The 13,237-nt window shown below is 40.7% G+C and overlaps 1 protein-coding gene across 5 annotated transcripts in view; it reads right to left on the bottom strand.

Moving 5' to 3' along the window:
* The window catches only part of NBN (nibrin), a 33,921-nt gene extending 21,809 nt beyond the window's left edge, over positions 1-12,112 (bottom strand). For 2 of the 5 annotated variants that reach the window (XM_033125836.1, XM_033125839.1), the window contains exons 1-8: positions 11,701-11,863; positions 9,920-10,050; positions 9,037-9,185; positions 8,453-8,612; positions 5,332-5,435; positions 3,894-4,011; positions 3,125-3,318; positions 317-414 (exon numbers count right to left, since the gene is read on the bottom strand). In XM_033125836.1, coding sequence (XP_032981727.1) covers positions 317-414; positions 3,125-3,318; positions 3,894-4,011; positions 5,332-5,435; positions 8,453-8,612; positions 9,037-9,185; positions 9,920-10,050; positions 11,701-11,737 — 991 coding nt within the window. In that variant the 5' untranslated portion in view covers positions 11,738-11,863. Of the gene's footprint in view, positions 1-316; positions 415-3,124; positions 3,319-3,893; positions 4,012-5,331; positions 5,436-8,452; positions 8,613-9,036; positions 9,186-9,919; positions 10,051-10,967; positions 11,283-11,700 lie in introns of those variants that run through there. The other 3 variants (XM_033125838.1, XM_033125835.1, XM_033125840.1) reach the window with 3 other exon arrangements.
* Positions 12,113-13,237: the final 1,125 nt, after the last annotated feature.

Below are 13,237 nucleotides of genomic sequence, written 5' to 3'. Positions count from 1 at the left end.
AACAGAATGTACCAGAAGAGTCTGTCTGCGTGCCTGCTAACTGTCTGCGTCCGACCTTTACAGTATACCATTCACAGTGACAGGCAACTTGTTCACCTGATTCACCACTGTGTCTTTGGCACCTAGGACAGTACCCGGGATGCAGCAGCCACAAGTCTTTATCGAATGAATAAATGATGGGATGGAAAAGGTGAGTTTTAAAAGACAGTGAAGATGGTCAGCCCTGGTAAGTATACAGTTATGTGCAGAGAGCCTATCATCAATTTACATAATAAATAAAGTTGCTCAAGAATCGATAAAATAACACTTTAATTACCTGGACCGGACTGGGCCTGAGGATCACAGTACTTCTCTGTAGTCATGAAAATAACTGCCAATCCAATTTCTGCTTCAGGAATAGGTCTAAGACCCTGCCTATTAAGAATAAAATAGTATGAGTATAACATCTTCCAATTAACAAATTTACTGAGATGATGTCAAGCTGAATCCTTTTTCCCCCCAAAGAGAAACAGCAGTTTTATGATACGGAGAGAATTTCAAATACACAGAGTACTGGCTTGCTCCCCAGAGCAACGTCACACGGGCCCATGTTTTACTAATTCAGTTATGTCACCTGCAGTGACTAACAAGTAAAGGCTACAGATCCTTCCAGGTCTAAAATTCTGTAATTTTCAGAATAAAGAGGAAACAGTAATACCCATATGAAGCAATAGATTTTTATAAGCAAATCTATGTTTTATTAAAATCCTGAGATAAAACATAAAGGAAAGAAGCAGGGAGTGGGGAAGGAGGGAGAAAAGTACGAAGAACAATTACACATATGTAAGCTGTACACATACATGTCATGATTCTAAGTTTAATAAATCATTTTACCAATTTACGTGTGTTAAGGAACCTTACTGTGAACCTACCTTTTATCCGTCTATAACATGAATGACAACTGTTTTACAGAACAAAGGCAATGTGACACAGAGCCGTCCCTCAGCATAGTTCCTTGGAGGCTCACTAAGCTGCATCTATCACGGCCCTCCTCTCCGTTGGTGAGCTACGCCCCACGGCGCGGCTGCACTACTTTGTCTTGTCCTGCACCTGCTAAACGACAGCTTCTTTCTTTTCCAGTTTTTGTGACAAGTAAATCTGCTATGAACAATCACATCCAGGTTCCCACGCAGGGGAAACTGGTCAAGGGGTACCACATAGACAGCCATACTTATGGTCAAGGATCTAGCTTGTACTTTGGGGGAGGGAGCAGATTCTCAAACACGTTACCTAGTTTTAAATAACTACTAAATAATCAGTGAACAAAATGCATGTGCATCACTGGTGGTTCAGTGATGACAGTGTCTCATGAATCAAGGATTATGACTCATCCAATTTGTGCAAAGCTGCGAAACGGGTGAGGAGAGGATAAAGAGAAACAATTATAGTGCTAACAAGAAGAGCTCTGACTGTGAGCCAGGATTCTGGGAACACATCCCAGCAAGGACAAAACCCCGGCTTGTCCTGTCCCCCAGATGTATGGAGTTTTAACCCGGGCATGCTACACTCATTCGGACAGCTCATCAAGACAGCAAGCCACTACGCAGCCCCGAGGTCGCCCTGCTGTCTGATTTCCGCCAACAGTCGGCTTCACGGGCCACTTCCCAGCCGTAACTACACCTCCAACAGCTTGGACTAAGTGGATGGTTATTTTAAGTGACGTCTTCTTCAAACTTTAAAATTGTCCTCCTTCCAAACCCAAGGGCTAAAGACTAGAGTACCCAGTGTCACCTCGTGCTCATGACCTCTGAGCAGCCCTGCACCCCTCGGTCTCTGCACAGGACAGGCAGTGAGACGCAATGACAATGGGCATGAGCTTGGGAACCAGACTGCCTGGTCACATCCCTGACTTCTCCTCAAGCCCCCTTGGCTCTGTGCACGTGAGCACGTGACAGTCAATGACACACAGGCCCGTGTGTTTATGCACACAAAGCTCCTAGAACAGGGCCCGCTGCACAGTGGCCTGTAAGTGCAGTTGTTCCTGCTGCCGCTCTGCAGGCTCCGAGACCGCCCGGAGCTAAGATGCTGCCTGTAGAGGCCTTCTCCAGAATAAACGTCTCCCCTTCGCCCTGTCCCCTGCTTCCTTTATACACATTTGTAATTATCCGTTTACTCATCTGCGTCTCTTTCCCTATAGACAGCAAGCTCCAATGGCTACCTTGTTTACCATTGTATTCCTAGCTAAAACATAACAGAACCACAGCAATTCTGATTGTAGTAGTAAGATGGCATCTTTGTTATGCAGGTATTTTATTTTTCACAGCAGTAAATATGCGTACCTCTCCATTAAGTAAAATATTTATGGTGCAGATAACTGAAATTTTACTCTTTCCTTGAGCAAACCCATAAAAGAAAAAAAAAGTGATCTCCACCGTCAGAAGGACTCCTGGGACAGGAAAAAAGAATAACGTAGGGAAGTAGCTATGGGCTTTTTAGGCATTTGAGTACACGAAGCCCTAACTGCATTCTGCTGGGTGACTAGAACTTTAGTCACCATACTGCCAAGTCTGACATTTTCACAGTATTTTTTGGCTTCAACAGTGCTAAGATTATTAACCCTAATAAAGAGTCTGGGAAACAAAAAAACCTCGATTTATCTCGATCACACGCTCCGTCCCCACTACAAACACTATTCTAAGATACCTGACATTTTTTTCCTACTTTCCCATAATAGCTTATATAAGACTGCTAAAAATTTTTATATGCATTTTTAATGGTAATAATCATCAAGTGACAAATACATTTCAAGTTGAGGCAATTTCAGAAAAAAATTTACATTTGAGTTGTAACTTTCTCAACTGCTACACATTCTACAGAAAAACTTAAATATTACTTCATTAATTTAGAAAGGTAAATTCTACAAATGCTATTAAAATTAAGAAACAGAAAATAAATACTGAGATTAAATTATACATAAAGATATTCTATTGCTAGCATACTAAGTCACAATAAATTTTCAGATACCATACACAACATCTTTATAATTATTGTAATACTTTTCATCGTTATGTGGAATGCAACAAAAATTACATATAAAACGGCCTACTTGCACATTTTTTTCTACTAATACAGAGTAAGTCTGTACCTTTGGAGCATATCCATAATTGACTGAATCCATTTTTTCTGCGAGTCAGAAATGAAGGTCTGTGAACTTGTTATTCCTACATCAACAACGCAAGTTCCAGGAGCTGAAAAGAAACGATTTTCTTCTTCATTTTCTTCTGTTATCAACCTAGTGTTTCCTCCTCCAAAAACAACTGCTGAACTCAATTTTTTATGCTATAAATGGAAAGAAAAAAGTAATAAAACAGCCACAATTAATTTCTTAAGTACATTGTAAAAGTGCTAAGAATTTGATTTAGAAGTAAAATAAAAGCAGAACTGAAGTAGAACTGGCTGTGCTTCTTGGGAGGAAACTGTACCACTCCGAGAAGATGCGGGGTCACAGGAAGCCCTGCAGCCGGGCACCATCGCAGTGTCCAGGGCTCCCCACACGCACGTCCATTGTGGGGACCTGCATCACTTCCCAACTACAACCCAAACCCCCCATCTCAGCACACAGAAGACATTCGACAGCTGTTTACCAATTGAACAAGTTAGAACTTAAGCCAAAGTTTTATGTTCCCCTCAGCTTACATTATTTATATAAACTTAATTAATTGGCCAATTAACAAATATAATAATCATATACATGAACAATGGGCAGGTTCTGGTGCCTGGGCAATTTTCATTCCACTTCACACTTCTACACAAAATCTCAGAAGAAAAAGCATTAACAACCATTGATAATACTAATAATTTGTCCTAGTTTATAACGAATGTGTTCTTTTGGAAAATTTAGCTTACAACCGTACCTGCTTGGCATTCAGAAATACAAATGTTTTCCCTTTGAAGATCTGTTTTCTTTCCTGTCGTCCTGACAGGTCAATATTTTCACTTCCAATAGCTGGTTCATTAATAGGTGGGTAAAAACTGTAGAAACAAAATTAGAGTATATTCTAATTATATGCTACTTGTATGTGTGCCATTAAATTTGTAAATGAAGTGGCTATCTAGATACTAAAGGACTTAATTTCCATAATATCATTAAATGATTTTTAAAAGGTAAGTTTTTATCTGGGACAAAAAAAACAAAAAAGTATCTAAGTGCTTTTTCTAAAAATATGGACAGGTGCCACATAGAATAAAAGCACTGTTAATTATTTCCTGAAAATATATAATCCAAGGGTAGATAATAACAAGATCTAATTAAATACACTGGGGGGGTGCCAAAACAATGCATACACATGACTTGTATTCATCTTTTGTTATCCTTACATGTTGAGTATTACAATTTTAATACAGTGTATACATTATGTATACAGTGTATATATATATATATACATATATATATATACACTGTATACATTTTAAAATGTGTATACATTGTTTTGGCACTCTGTATATAACTCAAACAAGCTATATAAATTACAAAAATGTTGAAAGAGACATCAATCATAAAGATCAAATTCTGTTATGTATTAATAATGTTCTTATTCCAATTCTGTGAACTACTACTCTAAGTGTTTTAATATAAATCTCTTTGAAAAAGCTCAGGAAATTAAAATTTACATTATTCTGTCAGTTTAAATGAAATTTCCAAAGTGAGACTTAATATAATATTTTAGCTCTTTAAAGGATGCTATAAAACTATCCTAATCATCCATGGAAATGAGGGAAAAGAAGAAAATAGAGGTAAAATCAGATTAATTCTTAAGCTTCTCCTCAACCCATAGTTTCAACTTTCTATATAATCAGATCTTTTGCAACAGCTATTCATAAGTGACCAGCCTCTCAACTCAGGGATAGTGGAAGACTCAATATTGTCAAGCTGTCATTTCCTCCCACCTTGATCTATAAATTCAATGCAATTCCTATAAAACTACCAGCAAGCTATTTTGCAACTGACTCTCAGAAGAAAGGAGCTCCACTCCGAGCCACAGAGCTGTTCCTGCTGGGGGGGGTGGTAGGTGGGGAGGGGAGGTGGGAGGATAGTAGGGGGGGAGGTGGGGGGGAGAGGGCCTGCACCTCTGTGTGCTCTTTAAAATACCTGCACATATGAAGCATTGTTTCACCGAGATCAGAAACAATCAACTGAGTATTTCCCGATCCTTTCTTTACACACAAAAAACCTTCCTAATAAAACTGAACTATAGCATTACATCCTGAAACAAGTCATTAATGGGGGACTTAATCTAAATAAAACCAGTGCCATCGTACTTTATCATGTTTTATGTAAAACACACAATATACCTTTCAAGTTGTGGAAGCGGTCTCTTGGACTGAACTGCTTTAAGAAATTCAGTAAAATATTCCGGCTTTACAATCGGACGTCCACAAATGAGTGCACATATTGTCTAAAAAGAAAAAAACACACGTGAGTCCAGGTGTTCACTCATGCTACCTATTTTAAAGAAAAACTTTAAGTTATAAATTACAAAGGAGCTGTTCTATTCCTTTTTTCTCTAATCTCTAAATTTATAAAGAAGCCACAATCTACAACATAGAAGTCAGTATTCAGTCACTGCTGAGTTTAGCATACAAATCACGACACAACCACTTGATTTAAGAACCCATCAACTACAATAGTACCATATTTTGCTGGGTATAATGCACACCTTTTTGCCCAAATTTGTGAGGAAAAAGTAAAGATGCACATTATACATGGGTAGTACTAATTTCGTATCTACATAAATGTTTTTAATTCTTTTATTTATGCTTATGAGTTAAAAATGCAACTCTAGAAATCAATGATGATATCCGTATGCAAAATAATACCCTGGAATATGGTCATCGATTTTGGTGAACTTAGGACAAACTTGCAAGGACTAAGAGTCTTGGCCTTCTATGATGCGTAAATATCGTAAAATTTGCTACCTGTACGTAAAATTTCTTGTACCTTGTATCTGTTCTTGTGTTTTGTAATTATTTGTTACATAAAATTTCTTGTGCCATAATATGTTAAAAAATGAATGCTGGCTGGCTGGTTAGCTCAGTTGGTTAGAGCACGTTGCTACTAACACCAAGGTTGCCGGTTCGATGGGTTCAATCCCTGCATGGGCCACTATGAAATTGTGCCCTCTTTTAAAAAAGAAAAAAAGAAAGGCTAAAATTCTTTTATAATACAAAAAACAAGTATCTAAATGAAAACAGATAAAAATTTGAATTAAAAAGTTAAAACAAAAGATTTCTTCCCTGAAAGTCTGGGCCAAAAAGGTGGGTGCGTACTATACACGGCAAAATATGGTAATTTAAAAACTGCTTGGGGGGCCGTGAGGGGGGGGTTGGAGCAATATAACAAAATATAAGTCAAATTTAAAATGTATTCCATTTAATAAAAAACATTGAAATGTTAAAAAGTGTATCTTAGGATTGAAGCAATATAACATCTGCCCTAGAGAAAACAGTATCATGAGAGAGAAGACCTTTTCAACTGTCTCTCCAACAGTTTGTAACTACAGAATAGTCTTTTCAAGAAAGTAAAGGAATAACTGTTTGGGGTTTGGCAAAAGTTCAAAATAAATATATACAGATTGGGGGGGGACTGTGAATTAAGTGAATTAAGCTATAAGCCTCAAGTGAATTAAGCTATAAGCCTCAAATAATACATATTCAAATAATCTGACAAAGATTAGAAAATACCACTATTGGCAATGAAAATGAAAAGGAAGATTCAGCCTCATTCTAGAAAATAATCCAGCTAAAGAATTTGTTTAAGTATGCTTCTAATCACATGGGGTCTGACCTAAATATGAGCAAGCAATCTGGGGTGTCTCTCAAGAACAGAATCTGAAAGACACCAACCTCCAATGTGAATGACCTAACTGACTTCTTGCATGAAGCAGGAGTGTGCAGTTCAACACTGGACTCAGGGGGCTCCAACACACGGAATCCTGGGCCAAGGATTTCCTCATGCGTCGGTTTCCTCATCAGAAAATAAAAACTGACCTGAATGCTGTTCGGGTTCCCTTTTGGCTCTAACATTCAATGATTTTAAAAACATAAGCTATCCTGCACTTCTGGAAAATTTACCAAAAAAATGACAAGGTTCTGTTTTTTGGCACATGGTTGATCAGAAATATTGAAAAGGCCCTGCAAGCCTTTGTGGGTGTATCTCCAGTCCTCTGATGGAGAGAGTCAGACGGTGGCCAGCAAATCTCAGCCACTGGACTGGCATGTGTGCTGGTGATGGGTGCCAGCTTTCAGGTCTGCCCGGGACTCAGCAAAACATCCCTCAGGGCCGTCTCACTGCCTTGGCTCCTGTTTCACACCCACCAAGCAAGGGCATGATTACCTCTTCCATTTCTCAGGCACCTCCATATCTTAGAATCCACACATAAGTATTCTGATCACTGGAAGGGTGCAACCGTACTGTAAACTAAGTGGACATTTTGATTTATGAATCTATTATCTGTGGGTGCACCAGCATAAATGAGTACTCTGCTAAATTTATAAGTCAATTTAATTAACTCGAACAAATGAAAAGATCCTTGGTCAGACATACAACCACCAAGATCCAAGTGTGACTTGAGGTTCCATCTGAGAGCAAGCCCCTCTCTATAACACCTGTCGCTATAATCCACACATTCTGATTTAATTAATTATACTAGATATTAAAGGATTTTCCTATCACCTAATAAAGGCATCTAAATATTTGTTGCTTTTCACTGTAGATATTAACCCAAAACAATCCTACATATCCACGATCAACCTGGATAAAAGGAGATCAACACCTCCCAGTGTCTCTCTTCAATTAGTTTTGGGTATAACCAAATCTGACGAAGATGCAAAATCTGAAAACATACCAAGTGAATCACTGTTTTAATGAAGAGTCAGCATCTTCTAAAAGTATATAATCTACAAATCTCTAGAAGGTGAAGATACATTAGGGTAATATTAAACTACAAGACCTTAAAAAGTATTTGTGATTAGGGCTTTAAACCAAAAAAATACTAAACAGAAGAGCCTGAGATGAGATGACAGAGACTGGAAAAAGACAGCCTGACAGAGGAGACATGAAATGCTAACTTTGAAAACTGGTAGTCGATCTCTGGTTGCTTTGCTCTTAGACTGAAAACACAAACTATGCACTGTATAAACTTCTTGAAGAGATAGCGTAAGTCATTTTTCAAAATGCTAAATCAAAAATCTGAAAAACAATTTTATGTGCTTCTGCGTGACTCACATAATAAATACAGTATCAAAAAGCCATTCTAGCCTCTATGGTACACAAAGGCATAGGGTTGGCATATAGAAATCTACAACTCGTTATGGCTGATTTAACGTAAATGACTTTAAAAATGACTGTATAGTGAGAGAGTAGGCTTAAATTCACAGAACTTATTTTAACATAATAACAAGGCATTCAACATACTTTAATGGTAACTTTAACTGATACCATGACAAGGTGAGTGCATCCTTCCGTCCAATTGTTTACAGTAAGTCCTCCAAGTTGCAATATTGCTTGATTCAAAGTGGTTTTCCCAGAGACTTCTAAGCAAGAAGAGCATGCAACCAAAGGCTCATACTCTACTCTGTAAGTGAAAACGAGTTACATAAAGTTATGGTATCACAGTTACAGAGATGACAACTTACAGAAGTTTAAACTCGAAGCTCATGTCACATGCTGTTATTTTAATTTTTATGTATTCTTAAACTTTCTAACTAATGAAATCATCACTTCCTAAATCTGGAGTTGCAATTAAGAAAAAATAACAATTAAAGTTAACATTATACCTGCACCTATGTGGCATCAAAGGAACGTAACTCAAGATTCCCACAGCCCACTTAATCTCTTACCTTGGTCACATCCTACCTGTGACTGACAAGAGGCACGGACCACATGTAGTACAAAGTTCACCACTGTGCTAAGTAGGAACTCAATTAGGTGTCCTTTGGATTTTGATTAGTGCAAAATAAATCTGTCCATTTTTAATGTCAATTAAAAAACCTTCTTACCTGAATTTACTTTCAAACACTCCAAAAGTAACTCTATCTCCTGTATTCAAAGTTCGGGTAAGGCCAGTCTGCATTTTTTCCTCATTAACAAAGGTACCATACTTAGAATTATCTTTTATTGTCAATATAGGGATTTCATCTGTTTGACTCTGAAAAACATATCAATAAATAACTTAGTGTTTTACCACTCTAAATATTCAAGTTTTTCTAAACCTATTAAGAACAGAGACACAAAACCTAAAGATCACTGAAGAGATCCAGCATTTGCTGATATGCAGTGTTTGCTAAAAACATTTTTTCTTTCTTATTACCATCAGCATATGATGAGCACAGCTCTTTGTATATATTTGTATTACCTTTACTGTCTAAGGTTGTAACAAAAACAAGCAACTAACACAAACTCAAAGCCATTCAAAAGAGCTGTGGGGCATAAGCAAGAGCTGTTTTCCATAATAAAACAAATCAATTCCCACTGTGAAAATCTACCTTATTCAGGAAATCCCTGTGTTCACAGGGCTAACCATACTCTAAATCAGGAGACAGGACAATCTGTTCACTGCTCTATTCCTAGGCCTGGCAGAAACTGACACACAGTAAGCACTCAATAAATGTTTAAGTAAATAAATATAAATATGCCCTACTTCCTCTGAGTTTCTAAATTAAAACAGTAAAATACTGGAGCAGAAACTTCAAATATCAAAATAAACAAACACCACTGATACCACTGCCAAAATGTTTTAAGTATTTAATTTTTTTTAACATTAAAAAAAAAAATCTAACAGCTTTATGAAAAATCCCACAAACTCTCTTACATATGGACCAAGGTAACGTTTTGTGATTTCAACCGCTTGCTTGAGCTAGTGGAATATAATTAGTAACATACCAGGTTGGTTACAGAGAAGTTAGCAGTTAACACAGCATGATTCCGACTGATTGACTGATCGTTTTCAATTAGAATGCCACAGTTTTTCCTTCCGACAACGTACTCAACACCAGTCAAAAGTCTGTATGGTTCTAAGAGAATTTAAAAAAAAGTAAATTGATAAACGCATACGTGTATATATACATGCCGACACATATATGAGTGCATATGTAAAACAGGTATGACAAATATTTAAGTAAAATATTTTTATTTTGCTATTTAAATGTTAATAGTCAACTCTATAAATCAAACTCGTTTTTCTACTAAAGCCTCATCGAAGGATGCAAAAGATTAGATGGAAAAGTCTACCATTTTTATAAGGGAAAAAACAATACTGAAAAGTGTGAATGTTCGACCAAACTAACTTATAAATTTAATGCGGTACCAAACAAAATTAAAATACCGTTGACCCTTGAACAAAGGGGTTTTGCACTGCGCGGTGGGAATCCGCGTTAAGACAGGGCGAATTAAGTTACCGGCGCGTGGGTTTGGGAGTCGTCGCCCCTAACCCCTGCGTTGTTCAAGGGTCAACTGTACTCTGTGTGGAACTTAATAAACGAATTCAAAAAGTCCACCGGGCAAATATAATGTAAAAAACTGCCAAGAACAGTATGAGTATTACGGGAACCTGACCTCGCCAGTGGTCCCACAAAATATGCCCTAAAGCCACAGCGAGAAAAACACGGTAAGGAACAGAAGCAAACGCAAAGGAACGCAGATCAACGCAGGGCGCGTTCAGAGCAGCCACGCGCACGGGTGCGGCGCGCGGCTGTTGGGTGTCAACGGCAGCACTGACACCAGCGATGGGAGAAGTTAGCCGTCTCGGGACGGCACCGGAGGGAGCACCGGGCCTGCTTCCCCGCTCCGCCCCCAGGACCGAGAGGACCCGCGTGCCGGCAGGACTGCGTGCGGCGAGAGACAGTGTCTTCCTCCGCCCGCCTTCAGTCAGCGAACCGGCCGTCACCGCGCGAGGGCCCTGCCCGGCCACCTGCCCGCTCCCGCCGCTCACCGTTCCCCCGCGCCGGGACTGCGCAAAGAAAACACCCACTTCCCCAGTCATTCTGGCTCAGAAACGCGCTGAAACGACGCTTGCCGGAGTGCCGGTCACCGGAGGCACCCCAGCTTCTTCACAGAGCGAACGCCTGGTGTCACCGCCGTAACGTACTATGTCTCCTCAAAGGTGGACACGCTACGCGCCACAACCGACGCCGGCCATCCCTCGGCGGGCTGCCGCCCCGCAGGGGCCGCTGTCACCCGGGAGACCGGCCCCCTTTGGGGAGCCAGCGGATCCCACGGGCCCGATGCTCCGCCCCCCAGACCCGACGCCTCACCCCCGCGCCCGACACTCCGCCCCCACGCCCGACGCCTCACCCCCGCGCCCGATGCTCCGCCCCCCGCACCCGACGCCTCACCCCCGCGCCCGATGCTCCGCCCTTCACGCCCGACGCCACACCTCCGCGCTGGACACACCGCCCGCCCAGGCCAACACTCCGCCCGCGTAGAGCGCATCGCCCGCGCAAGACGCACTGCCCTCGTGCACAACGCAGTGCCCCCGCGTACGACGCCACGCCCCTGCGCACGACGCACAGACCCCCGCAAGAGCCGGGCGGAAGGGGATGGAAGCGGCGCCGGAAGGCGGGAAAATGGGTGTGGCCAAGCCGAAAGCAACGCTCCTCAGACTCTCCGCCCGTGGCATCTGTCACTGGGAAATCGGTCCTCGGGCATCTCCCTTTCTATCTCACCTCGGGCCGGGCCCGCAGTCGGCAGCAGCTTCCACATGGGTCTGTTCCTCAGTGTCGGGGCGACGTGCAGCTGCGCAATCGCCAGCTGACAGACGTGAGTGGCTGCAGCGACTGTGATCGGGTGGGCCCCGTGACGTGTGCGCTCCTGGGACCGCGCCTGCGTAGAAAACAGAGATAAGACGGAGGGCGCCGTGGCGCCTTGTCGCCACCTCGTGGCTAGGACGGGAATAGAGCAATGTGTATGGAAGTGAACCGTGTTAAAGGGCTGGAAAGTACCCACCCCATTTTAAGGGTGCTAGCGAATATCAGATTATCTGCACAGTGCAAAAGATCCGGCTGCTCGCCCCACGAAAGCCAAAATTCGGGAGGCAAGGTTGGTGGAAAGAAGAGTAGCTTTTATTCCAAAATGCCAGCATTAAGGTAAGATAGTGGAACTCCCTGTCACAGACTGCCTTCCGGCTCTTAATACCGCCAAAAGTTTTATAGACAGGCCAGGAGGGGCAAAACAAAAGAAGGAGTGAACCCTATACAGATACAAAAAACGTCTCCCACTTTACTGGGCCAGGTCTGAAGTAAAGAGAGCCATTGGAACTGGTGTGCGTAGCAAATGCACAGTAAACCGACAGTCATCAATGTTTGGGGGGAGGAGAGGAAAGCAAAGAAAGAAAAAGCTTTCAAAAAATCCCAAGCCAAACCACTGTCAAATCGAATTGCATCAGAGATTTAAATTTCCAAAATAGAAAATAGAGGGTCACCGTCACACTTGTTTTCTGATTATGAATGGAAATAGCCTTAAACATTAGCTCTAGAGCGACTTCAGGGAGCTTCATATTTAAATACATTTACACACTAACCACTTATGGAATTTCGTGCGTTTTCAGTTTTTTAAATTGTCTTCATTCGTTTATATGGATCTTAATGATGGTGATAATTATGGTGAAGACTAGGATTTCACCCCAAGTCAACTCATCGTTTTTACTCTTCTCTAAGCTCAAATCAACTTCTAATTTATCTGTTTCACAATTTTACACTTTCATCTAATCAGGAGCTAAATCCTTTCCACTTCCACTGGGCGCAGACTCTCCTACTACTCCAGATAGCCCCTAATCCTTCACATTCATCTCTTTCAATGATCCATTCTTCATCATGCACACGAGAAAGTGAACATCCTAGAGCACACTTCTGATCATATAAGTTCTGGTTGTCGAAAGCACTCTGTAATGAGAAGAAAAATGTCATTTTAAAAGGCTGGTTTACCAGTCTCTGTTATGAACAGAGATGCAGAATTCCTAAACAAAAGATTAGCAAATTGAATCAGGTGGTATATAAAAAAATATAATAATGACTAAGTGCAGTTTATTCCAGAAATGGAAAGGTGGGTGTTAACTGGGAATAAAAATATATCTGTGTAATTCACGGAAATAACAAAATAAGGGGTGGGGGGAAAATCATATTATTATATTGGTAGTTGCAGACAAAGTATTTGATAAAAGTCAACATCCATTCATGATTAAAAACTCTCACCAAAGTAATAATA

Source organism: Rhinolophus ferrumequinum, chromosome 14 (assembly GCF_004115265.2).
Source record: "Rhinolophus ferrumequinum isolate MPI-CBG mRhiFer1 chromosome 14, mRhiFer1_v1.p, whole genome shotgun sequence".
Lineage (NCBI taxonomy): Eukaryota > Metazoa > Chordata > Mammalia > Chiroptera > Rhinolophidae > Rhinolophus > Rhinolophus ferrumequinum.
The sequence above is the reverse complement of the archived record's forward strand: the minus strand, read 5'-3'. Positions and strand labels throughout refer to the sequence as shown.